At 43.8% G+C, this 25,108-nt stretch overlaps 1 protein-coding gene across 1 annotated transcript in view; it reads left to right on the top strand.

Annotated features, from left to right (window-relative positions):
* LOC126981160 (tyrosine-protein kinase CSK-like) overlaps nt 1-24,542 on the top strand; it is a 66,013-nt gene extending 41,471 nt beyond the window's left edge. The window contains exons 2-12 of the mRNA XM_050831876.1: nt 6,552-6,635; nt 13,403-13,623; nt 15,358-15,490; nt 16,185-16,271; nt 17,181-17,318; nt 17,705-17,841; nt 20,006-20,095; nt 21,106-21,322; nt 21,735-21,821; nt 22,432-22,524; nt 23,282-24,542. Coding sequence (XP_050687833.1) covers nt 6,615-6,635; nt 13,403-13,623; nt 15,358-15,490; nt 16,185-16,271; nt 17,181-17,318; nt 17,705-17,841; nt 20,006-20,095; nt 21,106-21,322; nt 21,735-21,821; nt 22,432-22,524; nt 23,282-23,368 — 1,311 coding nt within the window. The 5' untranslated portion in view covers nt 6,552-6,614 and the 3' untranslated portion in view covers nt 23,369-24,542. The remainder of the gene's footprint in view (nt 1-6,551; nt 6,636-13,402; nt 13,624-15,357; nt 15,491-16,184; nt 16,272-17,180; nt 17,319-17,704; nt 17,842-20,005; nt 20,096-21,105; nt 21,323-21,734; nt 21,822-22,431; nt 22,525-23,281) is intronic.
* Nucleotides 24,543-25,108: the final 566 nt, after the last annotated feature.

Below are 25,108 nucleotides of genomic sequence, written 5' to 3'. Positions count from 1 at the left end.
ATTTGACAAGGCTTTCGTGGGAGTTGTGGGCATTTCCAGGAGTAGTTTTATGACCCTGGCGGTAGTTTGACCCTTCCTCTGTACACCATGAACCCAAGCACACGTATTTGACAAGGCTTTCGTAGGAGCTGTGGGCATATCCAGGAGTAGTTTTATGACCCTGGTGGTAGTTTGACCCTTCCTCTGTATACCATGAACCCAAGCACACGTATTTGACAAGGCTTTCGTAGGAGCTGTGGGCATATCCAGGAGTAGTTTTATGACCCTGGTGGTAGTGTGACCCTTCCTCTGTACCATGAACCTAAAGAAACACATATTTGACAAGGCTTTCGTAGGAGCTGTGGGCATTTCCAGGGGTAGTTGTATGACCCTTGTGGTAGTTTGACCCTTCCTCTGTACACCATGAACCCAAGCACACGTATTTGACAAGGCTTTCGTAGGAGTTGTGGGCATTTTCAGGAGTAGTTTTATGACCCTGGTGGTAGTGTGACCCTTCCTCTGTACCATGAACCTAAAGAAACACATATTTGACAAGGCTTTCGTAGGAGCTGTGGGCATATCCAGGAGTAGTTGTATGACCCTGGTGGTAGTGTGACCCTTCCTCTGTATACCATGAACCTGAAGAAACGCTCATTAGAACCCGACTGACCCCCTCTTTGACCTTTAGAAATACCTGATGTGAGAAGCGAGTGTCTTATTTTACCAGTCAGAGGCACAAGAAAAATATAATTAATGTGTTCAGACTGTTTACTACTACTACTACTACTACTACTACTACTGCCGCTAATGAGAGAGAGAGAGAAAGTTAAAAATCAAATCAATATATTCTATAGACGTCTTAAGTCACATGTATATATTCAGTTGTGTTCTGTATTTTCCATAGAGACACATAATACAGTACAATACAATACATTCATACAAGTATCATATTAGGGATTGGAGGGGAAGAGAAGGAAGGGGAAATGAGAGAGAGGGATGGAAGGAAAGAGAAGGAAAAGGGAGAGAAAGGGATAGAAGGAAAAGAGGAGAGAAAAGGATGGAAGGAAAAGAGAGAAAAAGATGGAAAGGAAGGGAAAGAGGAGAGGGAAAACTACAAAGGAAAAGGATGGAGGAAAAGAAGGGAAGAGAAAGGGAGGAAAAGAAGGAAAAAGAAAGGAAAGATAGAGAAAATGAAAATAGAAGTGAAAGAGGAAGAGAGAGAACACTAGATAAAGAGGAGGAGGAGGAGGAAGAATTTAAGGTAGGTGAAGAAGGTGAGGAAGAAGAGGAGGAGGAGGAGGAGGAAGGGAAAGTGACGAAGGGAAGGGAGGAAGAGTGAGGTTTGTGGTTTAGGGAAGGGAGGAGGAGGAGGAGGAGGAGGAGGCCGTGGGTGATAATGGGAAGATATTATGAAAGATGAGGAAGAAGAAGAAGGAGGAGGAGGAGGAGGAGGAAGGAGGAAAGTAAGAGTAGGGGAGATAAATGGTAGAGAGAGAGAGAGAGAGAGAGAGAGAGAGAGAGAGAGAGAGAGAGAGAGAGAGAGAGAGAGAGAGAGAGAGAGAGAGAGAGAGTGATGATGGTGGTAGGTCAGGGAAGAATGAAGGAGAGGAGAGAGGAAAAAAAAAGAAAAAACGTGTGTGTGTGTGTGTGCGTGCGCTAAAAATAACTCACACGCTCACATATTATCGTTGTTGTTGGAGGAAGAGGAGGAGGAGGAGGAAGAAGAAGAAGAAGAAGAAGAAGAAGAAGAAGAGAGGAGGTGATAAGGATAGGAAGAAGACTCACGAAGAAGGGAAGTGAGGAATGACAACAGGAGGAGGAGGAGGAGGAGGAGGAGGAGGAAGACATGTGTGTGACTATAATAGAAGGAAGACGAGAGGAGGAGGAGGAGGAAGAAATGCTAAGAGGGTTGGGCATGGCCAGAGAAGGAAGAAGAGGAGGAGGAGGAGGAAGAGGCGGAGGAAGACCACCAGCAAGTGTCCCGCCCCTCCTTCACCTCCTCATTTACCTCCCTCCTCCTCCTCCTCCTCACCCACCTGTAGCTCCCTCACCTGTCCTCCTCCTCCTCCTCCTCCTCTTATCCACATCCTTCTCTCTCTCTCTCTCTCTCCCCGCCACATCCTCTCTCCCTCAGCTGTTCTTAACCTCCTCCTCCTCCTCCTCCTCCCTGGTGGTGGCGCCCGTTTTACCTGTGTCAACGTCTGCCTCCTCCTCCTCCTCCTCCTCCTCCTCCTCCTCCAAATGCTCGTCCTCTTCGTCCTTGTCCTCCTCCTTTTCCTCACAACAACAACAACAACAAAAACAACAACTACTACTACTACTACTACTACTACTACTACTACTATTTATAAAGAGGAGGAGGAGGAGGAGGACCATGGGGGGTCAGACCTTATAAAACATGAGAAGAAGGAGGAGGAAGAAGAGGAAGAGGAAGAGGTGAGGAGTAAAGGAGGAGCAAGAAGAAGAAGAGGAGGAGGAGGAGGAGGAGGAAGATCATGAGGAAGAAGGAGGAGAATTCAGCCTATTTAAAGCATGAGAAGATGAGGAGGAGGAGGAGGAAGAAGAGAGGAATAAAGAGGAGGAGAAGGAGGAAGAGAAGAAGAAGGAGAATTCACACCTCTTAAAGCATGAGGAGATGGAGAAGGATAATAAGGAGGAGGAGGAGGAAGAAGAGGAGGAAGAGAAGAATAAAGAAGAGGAGGAGGAGGAGAGCGCCTGAGGAGAACCTGGTGGAGGCCGCGGGCAAAAGGTGGAGGTATGTCAGGAATGCGGCCCCTCCTCCTCCTCCTCCTCCTCTTCCTCCTCCCACCACGCTTTGCCCGCTGCCGCCCCCGCTGTTGTGTGTGCGTGTGTGTGTGTGTTGACCACGCAGAATGTATGTATGTATGTATGTGTGTGCGTATTACGTTGTGAAGATGATGTCTTCTCCTCCTCTTCTTCCTCTTCCATCTCCTCCTCCTCCTCCGTTTGCCCTCTTCAAGACATGGCGACGCAGGTGAGAGAGAAGTAACACACACACACACACACACACACACACATGAACTGAATGCACCATAAAGGAACACACAAAAAGTTATTAATATACCATTGTGTGTGTGTGTGTGTGTGTGTGTGTGTGATGATGATGATGATGATAGTGACAGCAAACAACAACAACAACAGCAACAACAACAACAACCGTAGCAACCTCTCCCTTCTCCCTTCCAGCTCCCCTTTTTTCTCCCTCCTCCTCCTCCTCCTCCTCCTCCCCCTCCCGTCAAGGTCATGGTAAAGAAAGCACCTCCGCCTCACCTGGGCCTGGCGCGGGTTACCTCCTGTCCTGTCACACACACACACACACACACACACACACACCTGAGGGACGGGAACGGGACACGACGCTGACAGGATAACACAGGACTGGTACAGGAAGGAAACATGAATTGAAACACGATGGAAACACGAGACAGACTGAAACACGATGAGAACAGGACTGAAACACGATTGGAACATGGAGTAAACACGTTGTAGACAGGACTGAACCAGAGTGAAACACGAGGCAGACTGAAACACGATGAAAACAGGGTTGAAACGCGATGAGAATAGGACTGAAACGCGATAAGAACAGGACTGAAACACGATTGGAACATGAAGTAAACACGTTGTAGACAGGACTGAACCGGAAGGAAACACGAGACAGACTGAAACACGATGAGAACAGGACTGAAACACGATTGGAACAGAACTGAAACACGATTGGAACAGAACTGAAACACGATGAATGAAACTGTACAAAACTCTCTCTCTCTCTCTCTTCTCTCTCTCTCTCTCTCTCTCGGGGTTACAGCAGTCTTATATGACGGGAGGATGTCAATAGGAAGGTCTGTGATAAGGAAAGGGTAGGTTTATCAGTAGTAGTAGTAGTAGTTGTAGTAGTAGTAGTAGTAGTAGTATTGGAGATATGACAAGCACCTCTAGAAATGACACCTCCTCTTCCCTCCTCCTCCTCCTCCTCCTCCTCCTTCTTCAGTGTGTCACGAGCCCCTCTTGACATTATCTTGTGGGCGCCCGAGGGAGGATTTCGTGGCCCTCCTCTTCCTCCTCCTCCTTCCCCTCGTCCTCCTCCTCCTCCTCCTCCTCTATCTCTTTCTTCCTCTACTGTTTTGTCCCGTATCACCCGTTTCTCTTCCTGTTCTCCCTCCTCCTCCTCTTCCTCTTCCCCCTCCTCCTCCTCCTCCTTCGTTCCTTATTATCTTCCTCTTAATTTTGTCTCCACTTGCTTTGTTCAAATGCTGCCTCTTCTCTCTTGACCTCCTCCTCTTCCTCCTCCTCCTCCTCCTCCTCCTCCTCCTCCTCTTCCTCCTCCTCTTATTAGTGTCCTCTTTTCTCTCTTCCTTTTCCCTTAAGCTTAAATTTTATCAGCTTCTTCCTCTCTCCTTCCTTCCTCCTCCTCCTCCTCCTCCTCCTTTTCTTAGTTATTTTCCTCCTCCCTCGGGCGTATATATCACTTTCAACACACACACACACACACACACACACACACACACACACACACACACGTGCCCTGTTTGTATATATGTATATCAGAATGTTCTCGCCTTTGTGTGTGAGAGAGAAGCCAAACAAGAGAGAGAGAGAGAGAGAGAGAGAGAGAGAGAGAGAGAGAGAGAGAGAGAGAGAGAGAGAGAGAGAGAGAGAGAGAGAGAGAGAGAGAGAGAGAGAGAGAGAGAGAGAGAATATTACATTTGTTATATATCCCGTTGAAATGTTACTCAGACTAATGTAATTATTTTTGCACCGGCCCCAAAACCCATTATTATTATTATTATTATTATTATTATTATTATTATTATTATTATTATTTGTAGGGTTTCTTTGTAATCTCTCTCTCTCTCTCTCTCTCTCTCTTCATATCTTTTCCATTCCTTTCCCTTCCCTTTCTTTTCCTTTTCTCTCTCTCTCTCTCTCTCTCTCTCTCTCTCTCTCTCTCTCTCTCTCTCTCTCTCTCTCTCTCTCTCTCTCAGTTAAGCCAGTCAGTCTTAAGCAGAAGGAATGTCACACTTGAATTCAACATTTTGCTCGCTACTTGACTTAAATTATGCTACTTCTTCCTCCTCCTCCTCCTCCTCCTCCTCCTCCTCTTCCTCTTCTTCTATTGCTCCTCCTAATACCTTTTTTTTTTTAGTTTTCTCATCGTTTTCTTCCTCCTATTTTCCTTCTTCCTCTTTCTCCTTTTTTTCTTCTTATTTTTTATTATTATTTTCTTTCATTTTATCTTCTATTTCATTATTAATATTTTTTTTCCTTTTTCTCCTCTGCCTCTTCTTCTTCCTTCTCCTTCCCCTCCTCCTCTTCCTTCTCCTCCTCGTCTCCCTTTTCATCTTCCTCCTCCTCTGCCTTTTCATCTTTTTCTTCCTCATCTTCTTCCTCCTCTTTGTTCTCTATATCATTCTTTTTCTATTTTTTCCTAAATTACCATTTTTTTTTTTAATTGCAGTAATTTTCTTGTTTTTTCTTCCTTTTCTTCTTTTTCGTCTTCCTCCTCCTTCTTTTCTTCTTCTTCTTCTTATTATTATTATTATTATTATTATTATTATTAGTAGTAGTAGTAGTAGTAGTAGTAGTAGTTGTAGTAGTAGTAGTAGTAGTAGTAGTAGTAGTAGTAGTAGTAGTAGTAGTAGTAGTAAAAAAAATATATCGCTTTCATAATTAAAATCAACTATCATCATCATCATAATCATCATTCTCTCATTTCCATCATCGTTTCATATCTTCGTCTTTCACACAAGTGGTAGGTAATTTATGCGGCCATGTGTTATTATGTATCCCAGTCATTAGGTATGTGTCCTCTATGTGGCTTTCAGGACACGACACAAGTTTCTACTATGTGTCTTGGTTAAGTGACTAATAGAACATTGCGCCCTCATATGTGTCCCAGGCATGTGTCAGTAAAGCTCTCATATGTGTCCGTTAAATGTGTCGTAACTACGTGTATATATGACTAGGACAACACATTATCTAAACCATATGTGTCCCCAATCATCATGTATGTGGCTCTGAGGACACATACACCCCCTTCATATGTGTCCCGAAAATGTGTCTATGTATGTGTAGTATATATTGACTATAGGAGGACAATACATGATTTAAACCCTATATGTGTCCCCAATCATCATATATATGGCTCTGAGGACACATACATCCCCTTCATATGTGTCCCAAAAAATATGCCTATCTATGTGTAGTATATATGACTAGGACAACACATACATAATTTAAACTAGATATGTGTCCCCAATCATCATATATATGGCTCTGAGGACACATACACCCCCCTCATATGTGTCCCAAAAATGTGTCTATGTGTAGTATATATGACTAGGACAACACATACGTAATTTAAACTAGATATGTGTCCCCAATCATCATATATGTGGCTCTGAGGACACATACCCCCCCTCATATGTGTCATGTGTACCAGCCCCCCTCCCCTCCCCCTCCCTCCCCCTCTTAGTATGTACGTGAACCATTGCCGTGTACGCCCTTGACTAATGCTCGTGTACGTGTGTGTGTGCGTGCGTGTGTGCGTGCAGGTGCCGTGAGGTGATGGAGGAGGGCGAGGAGGCGCGGGCTCATCTCTAGGCTGCTGCTTCACCATGAGCCACACCACCGCCAGGGTACGTACATCATCACCATCATCACCTTCATCATCACCAATATCATCACCACCAAAATAGTTGTCAGCTTTTTTTTTTTTTTTTTTTTTTTTTTTTTACGGAGGAAGTAGTTCATATATATACTATTTTTTTCAGCGTCTTTCTATTGTCACTTTCATCATCACCTTCATCACCACCATCACCTTCATCATCACCGATATCATCACCACCGTAATAGTTGTCATTTTTTTATTTATTTATTTATTTATTTATTTTTTTTTTTTACGGTAGAGGAAATAGTTCATATATATACTATTTTTTTCAGCGTCTTTCTATTGTCACTATCATTATCACCTTCATCACCATCACCACCTTCATCATCACCAATATCATCACCACCAAAATAGTTGTCAGGTTTTTTTTTTTTTTTTTTTGTACGGTAGAGGAAGTAGTTAATTTATATACCATTGTTTTCAGCGTCTTTATATTGTCACTATCATTATCACCTTCATCACCACCATCACCTTCATCATCACCAATATCATCACCACCAAAATAGTTGTCATTTTTTTTTTTTTTTTTTTTTTTTTTTTACGGTAGAGCAAGTAGTTAATTTATATACCATCATTTTCAGCGTCTTTCTATTGTCACTATCATTATCACCTTCATCACCACCACCTTCATCATCACCACCTTCATCACCATTTTCATCACCATTGAAATCGTAATCAGTATTTCTCACCATTTTTTTTTTCATCGTCTTTTTATTATTGTCACCATCACCTTCATCACCACCACCTTCATCATCATCACCACTTTCATCACCGTCACTAATATCATCACCACCAAAATAGTTTTTTTTTTTTGTTTTTTTTTTTTTTTTTTTTCAGTAGAGGAAATAGTTCATATATAGTCAAATGGGGTAAAAAAAATAGATGGGGGGGTTGTTGTTGAGGTCAAAAAAATACATGTCTGGTGTGGCCTGGGTTACATTTTTTTTTTATTTATTTATTTTTTTTTTTTTCCAAATTCTGCATGCAGTAGTAATTTAACAAATGCCTGTCATCTTCCTCATTCTCACTTCTGCATGTAGTATTGCCGGGGATATTAAAAGCATGTCAATTTCACCCTCTTTCAACGTTTTGGAAGCTTTCTTTCATTGCACGGCGCTGCATGGGGGTATATCGTTTTTTGGTTACTTCTGTGCTTTGAGGTTGTGTGTACACCTGTGTGATTGCGTGGCACCAATCACATTCACCAATTCACCTTTAAGGGCTGCAGTACAGGTATGTATTTTTTTAACCCACTGACAAAATCCGTGTTTGGGGTAAATAATATCAGCAGTATTTATTTACCCCAACCATCATCATCACTAATATCATCACCTTAAAATCGTTATCAGTGTTTGTCACCATTTTTTTTTTTGCATCGTTTTTTTTTTGTCACATTATCATCACCACCTTCATCATCACCACCATCATCATCACCAATATCATCACCTTAAAACCGTTATCAGTGTTTGTCACCATCTTTTTTGCATCGTCTTTTTATTTTCATCATTATCATCACCACCTTCATCACCTTCATCATCACCACCATCATCATCACCAATATCATCACCTTAAAATCGTTATCAGTGTTTGTCATCATTTTTTTTTGCATCGTCTTTTTATTGTCACCATTATCATCACCACCTTCATCATCACCACCATCACCATCACCAATATCATCACCTTAAAACCGTTATCAGTGTTTGTCACCATTTTTTTTGCATCGTTTTTTTTATTGTCATCATTATCATCACCACCTTCATCACCAATATCATCATCATCATCACCATCTTCATCACCAATATCATCATCATCATCACCATCTTCATCACCATTTAAATAATTATCATAATTTGTCAACTTTTTTTTTCAGCATCGTCTTTGTGTGTTATGAGTTTTTTTTGTCACCATCTTCATCACCATCTTCATCACCATTGTCATCACCATTAATATTATCAGTAGTACTTATCTGTCTGTCACCATTTTTTTTCCATCATCGTTTTGGTGTGCGAGTTATGAGGGTTTTCTGTCACCATCCTCATCACCATTATCATCACCATCAATGTCATCACCACTACCTATCTGTCATTATCTATCATTTTTATCACCTTTTGTTTTCATTATAAATCTTTCTTCGTCACTATCATCACCATCATCACCACCACGTCATCACCATCATCACCACCATTTGTGTCAGTTTAAACCACCACCATCACCACCATACCTGTCACCACCACCACCACCACCACCATACCTGTCAGTCTCTTTTCCGTGTCATCTGTCATGCATCACCACCAGTCCTCATCACCACCTCCTCATCACCACATCACTGAGGCAGGAGGGAAGGGAGGTGAAGGAGGAGGTGTTGGTGGTGGAGGTGGAAGAGGAAGAAGAAGGGAAGGGAAGAAGGAAGTAAGGGAGGTAGGAAAGAAAGAAAAGAAGGAAGAAAAAGGAAAGGAAGAAGAAAGAGGAAGAAGAAGAAGGAATCGTAAAGCGAAAAGATAAAAAGATAGAAAAGAAAGGAAGTTGAGAATAGAATCTAACCCCCTTCTCAAAAGCTTTCAGAGAAGACACATTACAAACAAACACAAACATCATCATTCATTCATTCATTCATACATTCATTCTTCATCAATCCCATTTTTATTAAGAGATCAAACATACAAAAACTGTCCCTTTATTAACACAACAAGAAATAGCGACAGCATAGGAGTCATCATAGGACACAGTAAGACATAGTAACATATTAGGACATCGTAACATAGGTGACATAGGAGTGACCTGATATATAGAACAGCATAGCATAGCATAACTTTTGTGTATTGTATTATATCGTATAGCATAACATTTTATATTTTTTCCTCTACTTCCCTTCCCTTCCCTTCCCTTCCTTTCCCTTCCCTTCCCTTCCTTTCTCTTCCCTTCCCTTTCCCTTCCTTTCCTTTCCCTTCCCTTCCCTTTCCTTCCCTTCCCTTCCTTTCCCTTCCCTCCTTTTCCTCCTTCCCTTCCTTCTTCTCCCCCTCTTCCTTCCTCCTCCCTTCCTCCTTCCTCCTTTCCTTCCTTTCCCTTCCCTTCCTCCCTCCCTCCCTCCCTCCCTCCCTCCTCCTCCTCCTCCATACCGTAACATTGACACAGGGAATCAGAAGTATTAATTGCTTTCCAGAACCTCAGCAAAATGGCAAAACTTTTCACATTGAGTCTTTCACAATTGACACATTGCTATCATAACCTTTTTGCTCTCTCTCTCTCTCTCTCTCTCTCTCTCTCTCTCTCTCTCTCTCTCTCTCTCTCTCTCTCTCTCTCTCTCTCTCTCTCTCTCTCTGTCAGTCAGTCATTTAGTCAGTCAGTCAGTCAAGCAGTCAAGCAGTCAGTCACTCAGTCAGTCAGTCATTTAGTCAGTCAGTCAGTCAAGCAGTCAGTCAGGCAGTCAGTCAGTCAGTCATTTAGTCAGTCAGTCAATCAAACAAACACAGATATAAATTAAAAACAGCTTAACGATGTTTGGATTTGACAATAACACACACACACACACACACACACACACACACAGAACAGAGAGAGAGAGAGAAGAAGAAGAAGAGAAGAAGATTGAATAATAAGAGGAGGGAGGAGAAGTTGGAGGAGAGGAGGAAGAAGAGGAGAAAGTGAAAAATATTGAAGGAAAGAAGGAAGAAAGGAAGGAAGGATAGGAGGAGAAAGGAAGAGAAGGAAACAGATGAAGACAGAAAGAAAGAGATGGAGGAAAAGAAAAGGAATAAGAGAAGGAAGGAAAGAAAGGAGGATGAAGAAAGAGAAAGAAAGAGAGAGAGAGAGAGAGAGAGAGAGAGAGAGAGAGAGAGAGAGAGAGAGAGAGAGAGGATAAAGCAACAATCCTAATCCTGTTCTTTTTTATGAGGAAAGAAAGAAAATAAGAAAGAGGAGGAGGAGGAAGATAAAGAAGAAAAGGAGGAGGAGGAGGTGTTTATATTGTTGAAAGGAAACCGCTAACTTAATCTTGTTTTGCTGCGGAAGAGGAGGAGGAGGAGGAGGAAGAGGAAGAGGAAGAGGAAGAGGAGGAGGAGGAGGAGGAGAAGAATTTTAATGCGTTGAAAGAATAGAATTATGTTAATCTACTTTAGTGTGGAAGAAAGAAAGAAGAGGAGGAGGAGGAGGAAGAAGAGGAGGAGGAGGAGGAGGAGGTGTGTTCTTCCTCACTTTCAAAACATTCAATAGAGAGAAAATGAAGGAAAAAAAGAAGAAAAAAAAGAAGAGGAAGAAAAAGAAAGAATGGCAGAAAAAAAGGAGAAAAAGGGAAAGAAAATAAAGAAAGAGGAAGGAAGGAAAAGAAAAAAAAGGAAGAGGGGAAGAAAAGAAGAAAGGAAGAAGGGAAGAACAAAGAAAAAAAAGGAGAAAGCAAGAGAATTAAATAGATTGAGAATTTTAAGTTTGAAGGAAAGAAGAAAAGAAGGAAAGTAAAAAAAAAGAAGAAGAAATGAAGAAAGAAAGAAGGGAAGGATAGAAAATAGGGAGGAGGAAAGAAGGAAAGAAGGAAGGAGGGAAGGATAGAAAGCAAAGGAAAAAATGAAGATAGGAAGGAAAGAAGGAAGGAAGGAAGGAGGGAAGGGAAGGGAAAATGGAAAGAAGTTAAAACAAGGATAGAAAACAAAGGAAAAAAATGAAAATATGAAGGAAAAAAGGGAGAAGGGAGAGAAGAGGAAGGAAGGAAAAGAAAGAGAGGAGGGAAGGAAATCGATAAAGAAGGAAAGAATGAAGGAAGGAGGGAGATAAAGAAGAAATCAGAGAAGAAGAAGAAGAAGAAGCAAAAAAATGAAAAATAGACAATTATGGAAGGAAGAAAATAGGAAAGGAAATATAGATAAAAAAAGAGAGAAAGGAGGAAAATAAATGAATGAGGAAAACAAAGAAAAAAAAGGAGAGAGAAGCAAGAATGGGAGAGAAAATGAAGTGGAGAGAGAGAGAGAGAGAGAGAGAGAGAGAGAGAGAGAGAGAGAGAGAGAGAGAGAGAGAGAGAGAGAGAGAGAGAGAAGGCAACAGGTCACTTATTGATTCATTAATTTACCTGCTTATCAATTAATTTATTTTATATTTTCTGACGTGGCTGTGCTTCTTCCTCGCCTCCATACAGTTGTCCTAAGGTGCGGGGAAGGCCGAGGAGGTGCGTGGCTGGCCCCTCCACTACTAACGCACACACACACACACACATACACGCACACACCCATTACGTGAGTCTTTCCTTCCATATCTCTCTCTCTCTCTCTCTCTCTCTCTCTCTCTCTCTCTCGTTTCACTTAATTTTCTCTCCCATTCTTACTTCCTTTTATTTTTTCTTTCCTCTCTTCTTTTTTACTTTCTTTTGTTGCTAAGGCTTTCACTGTTCGCTTTCTCTCCCATCTTATTTCCCTACCTTCCTTTCTTTCTCTCCTTCCTTCCTTCCCTCCTTCCTTCCTTCCTTCCTTCTGTTGCTGAGGCTTTCGTATCTTTTTTTTTTTTTTTTTTTTTTTTTTTTCAACTTGGCTGCTTCTGTCGCTGCTGACCGTCAATACCTATTCGCTTTAATTTATAAAGTAGTTTATGATGTGGGACTTTATCAAACGCTTTCTGGAAATCAAGATAGACTACGTCCAATGGTTTGGTTACGTCATAAACTGAGGAGGTCGTTATAAAAGGTCAATAGGTTTGATAGGCAGGATCTTTTGTTACGGAAGCCATGTTGTGAATCCCCAATTAATGAGTGACTTTCAAGGTAACTCACAATTTTGTCTCTAATTATGCTCTCAAGTAGCTTACCTACAACTGAAGTTAGACTAATGGGTCTGTAATTACCTGGTATTTTTTTGTCTCCTTTCTTAAAAATCGGTGTCATGTTAGCCTTTTTCCAATCCGAAGGGACGATGCCTTGTCGCAAGGACATATTGAATACGGTTGTGAGGGAGGAGAGAATTTCGCTCTTTGTTTCTTTAAGCAGTATAGGATATACTTTATCGGGTCCGGGACTTTTATTTGTTTTGAGTGATTGGAGAGCTTTAAGGACTTCATCGGTTGTTATTTCAAAATTAGGTAATGCATGCTCGAGATTTATATTAGTACTGGTGTTGGTGGTAGTGGGAGGAAGACTGTTAGTATTAAACACCGAGGAAAAGTAACTGTTTAAGAGGTTTGCAATGCGTTGGCTGTCAGTCACTAGTGCACCGTCGCTGTTTGTTAAAGGTCTAATTCCACTTCTGATCGCCTTTCTGTTGTTTATGTAACTGGAGAAGGATTTCGGTTTATTTTTACAGTTGGCTGCAATATTGTCTTCATATCTACGCTTTGCCTGACATACTAATCTTTTTACTCGTCGCCTGGCATCATGATAAAGTCTAATGTTTTCGGGCGTGCTTTGTTCTTTCTTTAGCCTGTAAAACAATTTTCTCTCCTTGACTGAGTGTTTAATTTCACTATTAAACCAAGGTGGGCTTTTATTAGTGTTAATTCGCTTCTCACACAAAGGGACGAATGTGTTCTGCTGAGTGAGTAAATGATTTTTAAAGCTTAGCCAGGCTTCCTCTACATTGCCGTGACCTCCTCTACATTGCCGTTAAGAGAGAGAGAGAGAGAGAGAGAGAGAGAGAGAGATTTGTATATAATCTCAATATTTAAGATGTAAAAATAAAGAGAGAGAGAGAGAGAGAGAGAGATAGTCAAGTTTCCCATGTGTTGTGTTCCCAAAGAGTGTTGGTGACAGTGTTCCCTCGGCAGGGTTCGTGGGCCCCTGGGACGGAGGTGGTGGCGCTGTATGCCTTCTCGGGCACGTCCTCCGAGGACCTGCCCTTCGCCAAGAATGAGCAGCTCACCATCGTGCGGCCCACCAACGACCCCAACTGGGTGATGGCGTGCAACAGGGAGGCCGGCAAGGGCATGATCCCCACCTCCTACGTCAAGCCAGTGTGCAAGAAGGAGGTCAAGCTCAACTCAAGGGCGTAAGTGTTGCGTTGTGTGAGGTTATGTGTGTGTTGTGTTGTCTCACTCCCTTCCCTTCCCATTCTCATTCCCTTCCCTTCCCATTCTCATTCCCTTCCCTTCCCTTCCTATTCTCATCCCACTCCCTTCCCTTCCCATTTTCATTCCCTTCCCTTCCCTTCCCATTCTCATTCCCTTCCTTTCCCATTTTCATTCCCTTCCCTTCCCTTCCTATTCTCATCCCACTCCCTTCCCTTCCCATTTTCATTCCCTTCCCTTCCCTTCCCATTCTCATTCCCTTCCCTTCCCTTCCTATTCTCATCCCACTCCCTTCCCTTCCCATTTTCATTCCCTTCCCTTCCCTTCCTATTCTCATCCCACTCCCTTCCCTTCCCATTTTCATTCCCTTCCCTTCCCTTCCTATTCTCATCCCACTCCCTTCCCTTCCCATTTTCATTCCCTTCCCTTCCCATTTTCATTCCCTTCCCTTCCCTTCCCATTCTCATTCCCTTCCTTTCCCATTTTCATTCCCTTCCCTTCCCTTCCTATTCTCATCCCACTCCCTTCCCTTCCCATTTTCATTCCCTTCCCTTCCCATTTTCATTCCCTTCCCTTCCCTTCCCATTCTCATTCCCTTCCCTTCCCATTCTCATTCCCTTCCCTTCCCTTCCTATTCTCATCCCACTCCCTTCCCTTCCCATTTTCATTCCCTTCCTTCCTTCCTATTCTCATCCCATCCCTTCCTTCCCATTCTCATTCCTCCCTTCCCTTCCCTTCCCATTCTCATTCCCATCCTTCCCTTCCTTCCTATTCTCATCCCACTCCCTTCCCTTCCCATTTTCATTCCCTTCCCTTCCCTTCCTATTCACATACCACTCCCTTCCGTTCCCATTCTCATTCCCTTCCCTTCCCATTTTCATTCCCTTCCCTTCCCTTCCTATTCTCATCCCACTCCCTTCCCTTCCCATTTTCATTCCCTTCCCTTCCCTTCCCATTCTCATTCCCTTCCCTTCCCATTCTCATTCCCTTCCCTTCCCTTCCTATTCTCATCCCACTCCCTTCCCTTCCCATTTTCATTCCCTTCCCTTCCCTTCCTATTCTCATCCCACTCCCTTCCCTTCCCATTTTCATTCCCTTCCCTTCCCTTCCCATTCTCATTCCCTTCCCTTCCCTTCCTATTCTCATCCCACTCCCTTCCCTTCCCATTTTCATTCCCTTCCCTTCCCTTCCTATTCTCATCCCACTCCTTCCCTTCCCATTGTCATTCCTTCCCTTCCCATTTTCATTCCCTTCCTTCCTTCCTATTCTCATCCCATCCCTTCCTTCCCATTCTCATTCCCTTCCTTCCCTTCCTATTCTCATCCCATCCCTTCCCTTCCCATTTTCATTCCCTTCCTTCCCATTTTCATTCCCTTCCTTCCCTTCCCATTCTCATTCCTTCCTTTCCCATTCTCATTCCTTCCCTTTCTTCCTATTCCCATCCCTTCCCTTCCCATTTTCATTCCCTTCCCTTCCCTTCCCATTCTCATTCCCTTCCTTTCCCATTTTCATTCCCTTCCCTTCCCTTCCTATTCTCATCCCACTCCCTTCCCTTCCCATTCTCATTCCCTTCCCTTCCCTCCCCTCCCCTTCTCAACCCATCCCCTTCCCTTCCCTTCCCTCCCCTTCTCAACCCATCCCCTTCCCTTCCCTCCCCTTCTCAACCCATCCCCTTCCCTTCCCTTCCCATTCTCACTCCGTCCCTTCCCCTGCAGGTGGTTCCATGGCAAGATCAGTCGGGAACAGGCGGAGTCGCATCTCAACCCTCGGGAAGACGGGCTGTTCCTTGTGAGGGAGTCCACTAACTTCCCCGGGGACTACACCCTCTGTGTCTGCTTCGAGGGGAAGGTGAGGGGAGAGAGAGAGAGAGAGAGAGAGAGAGAGAGAGAGAGAGAGAGAGAGAGAGAGAGAGAATGACATAAGTTACTTTCACTGTTGTAAAATAATAAAAAGAAGGAAATATATAGAAAAAAATGAGATCAGATTAATTATACATATTCAGCATCATTGCAACAATAATAATAACAATAATAATAATAATAATAATATCTGTAATAACAACAATAAATCAATACCTAGCAAACATTTTTATTTAGCATTTTGAGGTTTAACTTATCCCACAATGTCTCCCTAATAAGGTCTCCGCCAAGCCCCTGGAGACCCCTTTATTAAGCCCCTCCTTCTGCCTCTCTCCCTGCTGGTCATTTTCTTCTTTTTTTCTTCTTTTTTTAATTTCTTTTCTTTCTTTTTTAATTTTTTTTTTCCCCATTCTTCTCATTCTTGTCCCTTTCCATCCTCATTCTGCATCTCAATCAGGTGGTCGTTTTCTTTATTTCTCTCTTTTAATTCATTTTCTTTTTCTTTTCTCCTTTTCCTCTTCCTTTCCCCCCCATTCTAATCATTCTTCTCCCTTCTTCTTCCATTTTCATTCCCTTCCCCTTCCCATTCTCACCCTATTCCCTTCCCTTCCTCTTCCCTTCCCCGTCCCATTCCTATTCCCATCCCATTCTCATCTAACCCCCTCCTTCTGCCTCTCCCTCAGGTGGAACACTACCGAGTCATCTACAAGGACAACAAACTCACTATTGACGAGGATGAGTACTTCGACCAACTCACGAAGCTGGTGGAGGTGAGGGAGGGAGAGAGGGAGAGGGGAGGGGGAAGGAAGAGGGGGAGGGAGGGAGGAAGAGGGTGAGCTATTGAGTGAGGGAGTGAAGGAGGAAGGAAGAGGAGAAGAGAGGAGAGAAGAGGGAAAGAGTGTCAAAGTTGATGGAGGAGAAGTAGAAGGAGGATGGAGGGGAAATGAGTGAGGGAGGGAGATAACAGGTGAGCTAGTGAAGGAGGGAGGGAGGGAGGGCTGGGTAGGGCTAGGTGGGAGGGAGTGTGCCCAGATGACCTGTTTCATTAGCCATAACAGAAGTAGTTTTGGGGGTGGATCACAAGCATGTTACTTAAGAGACAAGTGAAGTTTAGCAAAGAGAACTCCTTTAACTATTGTATTAAGGCCTTACAGAGGTACTAGAGGATCACATGATAGGAATGGGCAAGGAAATATACAGTTTGCTGGATTGGTTAAGCTGAAAGAATCATAAATATCACAATAGCCTCAGACCATCGAGATAACACCATACCACCCACACCACCCACCACCACCATACCATATCTTGCCCTTTTCCTTCCCTTCCCATTCTCATCCTATTCCCTTCCCTTTCCCATTCTCATTTCCTTCCCTTCTCATTCTCATTCCCTTCCCTTCCCTTCCCTTCCTTTCCCCATCCCTTCCCATTCTCATTCCCTTCCCTTCCCTTCGCTTCCCTTCTCTTTCCTTACCATCCCTTCCCATCCTCATTCCCTTCCCTTCCCTTCCCCATCCCTTCCCATTCTCATTCCCTTCCCTTCCCTTCCCCTCCCCATCCCTTCCCATTCTCATTCCCTTCCCTTCCTTTCCCCATCCCTTCCCATTCTCATTCCCTTCCACAACACAACTCCACACCACCACCACCATCACCACCCTGACCCCCCTCTTGTCTACCCCCAGCACTACCAGCAGGACGCGGATGGCCTGTGCACGCAGCTGAAGCGGTCGGTGCCGAAGCAGGGGTGCCGAGAGTACGATGTGGAACCCGTGAAGGCCTTCCAGGACGCCGGGTGGTCCATCAACCAGCAGGAGCTCACGGTGAGGGGCGGAGGGAGGGATGGTCTTGGAAGGGCCTGTTGTTTTCTGTGTTTTTTTATATTTTCGCTTTTGTTCCCTTTTTTCTCTTTTTCTGTTTTTTTTTCTTTTATATTCTTTAATTTTCTTTTTTCTCCTTTTTTTTTTATTCCTCTTTTTGTTAGATATTTTTTCTCCTTTTTCTTTTTCCATATTTTTCTTTCTCCCTTTTTTGTTCTTTTCTGCTCTTTTTTCTTTTCTTTTTCCGCTATTTTCTTCTTTTTTCTTCTGTTTCTCTATTTTCTGCTGCTTTTCTGCTTTGCGTTTTATTTTCTTTCTTTTTTCTGGTTGTTGTTATTGCCAATCCTCCTCATTGTCCTATGTTACTAAGGTGTTGTGTTGTGTTCCAGATGTTTGACTCGATAGGGAAGGGTGAGTTCGGCGATGTGCTGCTGGGGGAGTGGAAGGGAACCAAGGTCGCCGTCAAGAGACTCAAGGACAGCAGCAAGGCGGCGCAAGGCCTACTGGACGAGGCGTGTCTTATGACGTAAGTGCCAACACCACCACCACCACCATTGCCAGGTTGCCGCACTCAGAGCATAGTATTTACTGGTTTCTGACGAATAAGCTCGGTATTGTTAGACGCTCTCGGTTCCCTCATCAACTATTTCTAAAGGCTACAGAGGAGACTAGTCGGTTTCTTCTGAGGGCTACTTTATGTTCCTGGTACAGAAGACGGGTCAAACTACCATCAGGGTCATAAAACTACAGCTGGAAATGCCCACACCTCTTACCAAAGCCTTGTCAAATATGGGCCCAGAAATGTTTAAAAATATGACCCTAACTATTGCCAAGGGACATCAGGATCAAACTCTTTTAACCTGGTAGCAGCGGGGATCATGTTTCTTAATGGTCCCCCCAAGCGAGAAAAATGAGAAAAAAATCAACCCTCACACAAACCGTTCATAATATATACCAAAGCATTTGTGATCAGATTGTGTATCATCTATTTTTGGGGGTTTATATTATGGCACAAATTTGGCCCGTCGCTGCTACATGGTAAAGCCACAAATTTGGCCCATCGCTGCTACACGGTAAAGCCACAAATTTGGCCCGTCGCTGCTACATGGTAAAGCCACAAATTTGGCCCATCGCTGCTACACGGTAAAGCCACAAATTTGGCCCGTCGCTGCTACACGGTAAAGCCACAAATCTGGCCCGTCGCTGCTACACGGTAAAGCCACAAATTTGACCCATCGCTGATACACGGTAAAGCCACAAATTTGGCCCGTCGCTGCTACACGGTAAAGCCACAAATTTGGCCCGTCGCTGCTACCAGGTTAACGATAATTATAAATGAGTTTCGTTATTGGGTCCCGGAAGAAAGTTTTGGGGTAGGAAGTCGGGAAATATAACCGGCTGAGTGCGACAATCTGGCAATGTTGACCACCACCACCAACACCAACAACGGCAAAACCAACACCAAGACCCTCACACTCCCTCACACACACCTCACACCACCACCACCACCTCCCTCACTCACCCTCACACACCCTGCCTCACAGAACAATTATAACAACAACAATTACAACAGCAAAACCAACACCACACTCCCTCACACCACCACCAACACCACCACCTCCCTCACGCACCCTGCCTCACACAACAATTTGTCACCTTCGTAAACAAACCACCTAAGTCATTACGTATTTTCTACTTTACAGGAAATGAGAAAAGAACTGCCATTATCTCATTTGGCTTAAGATTTAGGCAGAAACGAAAAGGCCGATTCTAGAACACTCAAACCCTGAATGACGAAGGCAACTATACAGATATGGCAGATGCATGTTAAGAAAATCGATGTAGAGAAAAACCTGGAAATTGTTGAAAAATGACATGCAATTACAGTCGTCCCTCAAAGAGTACAGTTTCCGATAGTTCGGTCTTGGTTTTATGTGGATTTTCTAAGAAGATTTTTCGGATTTTTAAATTTCCCAACCAGCAGGAAATTTAAAAACCCTCAAAGATCCTCGATGACAATCCGTATAGATCCGAAACCGGACTATTGGAAACCGTACTATTTGAGGGACGATCTCTACTATGGAGCCTGCACAACAACCTGTGAGGGTAACAACTGAAAACATCTTCCAGAACAACTACTCAAAGCATCCAGTGGTGAAAAGGCTGGCTCTACCTGCGCTCTACCTCCTACCACGAATTAGCCTAGCAAACAGATCAACTAGTGATACCACCGCTCCCACTCCCGCCACACACCTCCTTTTTTTTTTTTTTTTTTTCTTTTTTTTTTTCTCTCTCTCTCTCTCTCTCTCTCTCTCTCTCTCTCTCTCTCTCTCTCTCTCTCTCTCTCTCTCTCTCTCTCTCTCTCTCTCTCTCTCTCTCTCTCTCTCTCTCTCTCTCTCTCTCACATTTTCTTCATTTTTTCTCGTTTTTAAGTCGAGTGATAAAGTTTGGGAGATATGGATATTTAGTTAAGGTCTTTGTGCTTAGTTTGGGTCATATGTTTTGTTGGTAATTGGTTTAGTTTTTGTTTAATCAGGAAAGTATATATACCAGCAGTGATGTGTGGGAGGCAAAACTTAACCTACGTATATGAAGATAATGATGTTTGAGGGACGACTATATTTTATGAGGGTGACGCATTATAACAACATCAACAGTACGCTAATATAAAAAAAACTCATCTCTCGCAGGAGCCTGAAGCACAACAACCTGGTGAACATGCTGGGGCTAGTCTTCCAGGACAACTGTATCCTGCTTGTCACGGAGTACATGAGCAAAGGGTCGCTCTCTCTCTCTCTCTCTCTCTCTCTCTCTCTCTCTCTCTCTCTCTCTCTCTCTCTCTCTCTCTCTCTCTCTCTCTCTCTCTCTCTCTCTCTCCCAATTCTTCATTCGCTTCGCCTCCTTCCATCCTTCCTTGCACACTTGTTTATTGTCTGGGTCCATATCATTTTTGTATTTTTCCCTGATGCCCTTTCTTGGGTCTCAATAGCAATAATAATAATAATGATAATAATAATAATAATGATGATAATGATAATAGTGTAGTGGTTAGCATGCCTAGCTATGAATCCATGGGCCAGGGTTCAAATCCCGGCCCGGACAGTCGGCGTACAGTTCACCCAGCTGTTCATCCTCCCATTTCTCCTTATTATAAAACCTCTTTATATTTTTATTTTTTATTTATTTATTTATTTTTGTTTTTGTTTTTTTGTAAGCATAATAAAGTGTTTCAAGTGTTTCCCTTTTGGCCTGGTCGATAACTGGGTACTTGGGGAAAGCTGGGGAAGGTAAACTGTATCAACCCCACAGGCTCAGGGGCCAATGTGACAGAGATGAGCACTGAGGCCACACACAGCATGTCCTCAACTTTACCTTACCTCTATGTGTCATGCCTTTCCGCAGCGATGGGGCTTCGTGGTGCAGTGGTTAGCACACTCAGCTCACAACCGAGAGAGCCCGGGTTCGATTCCCGGGTGGAATGGAAAAATTTGGGCGGCTTTTCCGATGCCCTACGCCCCTGTCCACCCAGCAGTGAATGGGTACCAGGTATTAATTGGGGGTTGTGTCCCGTCTCCTGTGATCTGTTCCCTTCTCCTATAATTCCTTCCCCTCCTGTCTCTCTCCGGCATATGACCACTGAGGAAGATGGCACCACTATAAACACTTGCCTGCGCCATGACGGGCTGGGGCCGAATACAATCCAGGCCCCTCAAGCAAGCTTACCGGCGCAATAGGCGGAGACGTAAAAAAAAAAAAAAAAAAAAAAAAAAAATTGCGCCGACTAAACGAAACTTTCCAACTTTCTCCGCAGCGACACGTGTAAGGGCATGGAGTACCTTGAGTCCATGGCCGTGGTGCACCGGGACCTGGCGGCGCGCAATGTGCTCATCAGCGAGGAGGGCGTGGCCAAGGTGTGTGACTTCGGCCTGGCCCACGACATGAAGGTCAAGCTGGACGGGGTCAAGTTCCCGATCAAGTGGACGGCTCCGGAAGCTCTCAGGCACAGTGTAAGGGGCCAACCGAGGCTGTTTGTTTGTTTGTGTTCTGTCGTTTTGTCTTCTCTCTCTCTCTCTCTCTCTTCCGTCATCTTCTCTTCTGCCTTTCTGTGATTGAGATTGAATGTTTAACCCGGTAGCAGCGGGGATCATGTTTCTTAATGGTCCCTCCAAGCGAGAAAAATGAAAAAAAATCATTACTCACACAAACCATTTCATAATATACATCAAAACATTTGTGATCATTTTATGTATTATCTATTTTGGGGGGGTTAAATCATGGCACAAATTTGACCCGTCACTGCTACAGGGTAATGCCACAAATTTGGCCCGTCGCTGCTACCGGGTAAAGCCACAAATTTGGCCCATCGCTGCTACTGGGCTAAAAATACGGCCCTTATGTAATCGCCATTCTCTCCCGCAGAAATTCTCCAACAAGTCTGACATGTGGTCCTTCGGCATCCTCCTGTGGGAGATCTACGCCTTCGGGAGAGTTCCTTACCCGCGCATTGTGAGTACGACCAAGGCCGGGACAATCAGAAATCCCTAGGGACTGTAATGTCTTCTGGAGCTGCTATTAACAACCATATTTAGGATCTCTGCAATCTGAAAACTACTTCTAAACCACATGGCTTATTCTCCTTACACCAGGTTTTCGTTATATGTGAAAGTTACGTTCTGCAAAAAGCTCGCATAATGTGAATTCGCATGTATCGAACCTATCATCCCTTTAATTATAGGGGGTTATGTTCCATGGCCTGTTTTCGAACCCTCTAACTCTCTACTCCGGCACCGTTTCACAAAAATAACAATAACTTGCGTAATATCGAATTTTTCTCGCACAAAATGAATACTTGGAACATTTGGGTTAGTCGCATATGAGCGAATTCACATACTTCGAACTCGCGTATATCGAATACCCGTTGTACTTCACTCAAATTGCATGTCATTAACTTTTATTAATTAGTTTTTATTTGTTTACTTTTTTACTTCAAAGAGAGGTTGATTTGGAGCAAGGAGCAAAATGTAGTGGACGAAAGATTTTTTATTTATCATCCCTGTGTGTGTGTGTGTGTGTGCGTGTGGGTGAGTAATGTGACGTACTTCTTCTTGTGTTCCAGCCACTTGCCGACGTTATGAAGCATGTCGAGAAAGGTTACCGCATGGAGGCACCTGACGACTGCCCCCCGGAAGTCTACAAGCTCATGAAGGAGGTGAGGGAGTGGAAGGGGAGTGGGAGGGAGTGTACCAAGAGCTAAGCGGAAGTGAGGAGGGGGTGGAGGTAGAATAAAGGGGGACTGATGGGTAAAGGGAGTGAAAGGGGAATGCATAGAGGAGAGAAGAGGGGACTTGAAGGAAGATACAGTTAGGAGAACACAGGGACACAGCGCCAGTGCAACATTCACTTAACGGCTGTCCCCAAGTACCCATTCATACCTCAGCCTGAAAGGAAGGTAAACAGTAGAGGAAACAGTTCAAGGGCATAAAAAAAGGAAACAACAATGCAAAAAAAAGCCCGCTACTCAAACTGGGTGAGTTGCATGCCAAGATTCGAGCACAGACCCACAGAGTTGCACTTAGAGAGACACTGCCCATTGCACTGCAGAGGCAATGAAGGGTGAAGGGAAAGTGTAAAAGTTAGTAGAGGACAAGTAGAAGGAGAATGGAGTGGACATAGCTTGGTATTTTTAAACGCTTCCGCTTCTAACATCAACAATTTTCAAAGGTCAGACAGGAGACCAACCGAATTCTAATGAGTGTTCTTGTAGGTTCATGGCTCAGAAGAAGGGCCAAACTACCACCAGGCTAAAAAATCTACCCCTGGAAATGCCCCAAATCTCCTTCGAAAGCCTTGTCAAATACCTGTCCTTCGGCCCTGATATGTTTAAGAATACGGCCCATAAGCTTAAGGCACATCTTCCCATTATGTTATTCAATCCTAGCACTAACGAGCCCCACAATATCTTCCAGGCGTGGGATTTGGACCCTCAGAAGCGGCCCAATTTCCATGAGGTGTTGAAGCGCCTGATGCAGCTTCAGCACACCACCCTCACATGACCAGGCCCGGGCGCCTAAATTAATTCCTATGGTGCCAAGCCAGCCAGCCAGCCAGCCATGTAGCCCCAGACAACCTTAGCCCCAGTGTAGTGTGACGATGATGTCCCCACCACCCTGTTGTTCTTGTTGTTGTTTGTTGTAGTGGAACGGTGGAAAGAATGATGATGATGGTGATGATGATGATGATGATGATGTTTTTGGGTATGTGTGTGTGTGTGAGAGAGAGAGAGAGCGAGAGAGAGAGAGCGAGCGTAGTAGTTTAAAGCATCATTGGAATTTATATAGAGTTAATTTTTCTACTTTTTCTTTCTCTTTAATTTTTTTAGAGACCGACGCTCCATCACACACACACACACACACACACACACACACACACACACACACACACACACTTAAAAAACACTTGCCAATTAGATGTTTGTTTTTCTTTTTCTTGTTTTCTCTTCCTCGCTGGAGTCGTCGGCGAAACATTAACAAAACAAAACAATTAAAGCAAAACAAAACGGCAGATGTCAAAACCGGAAACCCTAAGCAAAAAAATAAATAAATAAATAAATAATGATAATAATAATTGAAACTTTATTATCAGGAATTTTACCCCAGGACACCCACCACCACCACCACCACCACCAACAACAACAACAACAACAACAACAACAACATCACCACTACCACTACCAACATCACTACCACCATTCCTCCACTTCCTACCACTCCTACAAGCCCCTAAGCCCACATATCACCACCTTCATCCACCCATGTAAAGCCATTTCCTCTGCATCCACTCATTGCTCCACTCACTCATCCACATAACTTAACCAGCTGTCACTCTCATTTTTCCACTCCACATATCGCTCCACTCATCCACCTAAGCAACCTAACCAGATATCACCATTCCACCCATCCACCCATCCACATAACTTAACCAGCTGTCACTCTCATTTTTCCACTCCACATATCGCTCCACTCACCCAGCTAACCTAACCAGATATCACCATTCCACCCATCCACCCATCCACATAACCTAACCAGATGTCACTCTTCCATTTTTCCACCCATTTATCCACCTTTAAGTCCATCCAACCACCCTGAAATCATTGCTCCACACACACACACACACACACACACACACACACACACACACACACACACACACACACACACACTCTCTCTCTCTCTTCCTAACTTCCCACATACCTACCCACCCCCTCAACACACCCACATCCTCACCCATCCACTCATCCACCCACCTAGCCACTCACCCACTCAGTCACGATACAATCCGTCACATCCACTCCACTGTTGACATTTCTCGAGTCGTCAAAGTCAACCGTAAGTCACACTCGGTTGGTCACTTACGTACTTACATTTACCGCTGTTGTTGATGTCCCTGCCGTCATTGCTGCTGCCGCTGCATATATTAAATACCACATGTCGCTGTTTTTGTCTAGCGTATCATGACCTCAAATTGCTTCGTGCGACGTGAGTGAGTGTGTGTGTGTGTGTTCGTGTGTGGGTGGGTGTGTCGCGCTGAGGTCATTCATAGGTGCTTATTCATGGGTCCACATACACGCCGTTGTTGTATGTGTCCCATGTGTCTCTGTATTATGGAGTATAGGGTGGGATAGGTCAGGGAGGGGTAGGGTATGGTAGGGATAGACTGGGCTTATGTATGTATCTGTGTGTGTGTTTGTGTGTATGTACGAGGCATTATAATTAGTGCAAGTTACGTAAGATGTG

Source organism: Eriocheir sinensis, chromosome 47 (assembly GCF_024679095.1).
Source record: "Eriocheir sinensis breed Jianghai 21 chromosome 47, ASM2467909v1, whole genome shotgun sequence".
NCBI lineage: Eukaryota > Metazoa > Arthropoda > Malacostraca > Decapoda > Varunidae > Eriocheir > Eriocheir sinensis.
The sequence above is the reverse complement of the archived record's forward strand: the minus strand, read 5'-3'. Positions and strand labels throughout refer to the sequence as shown.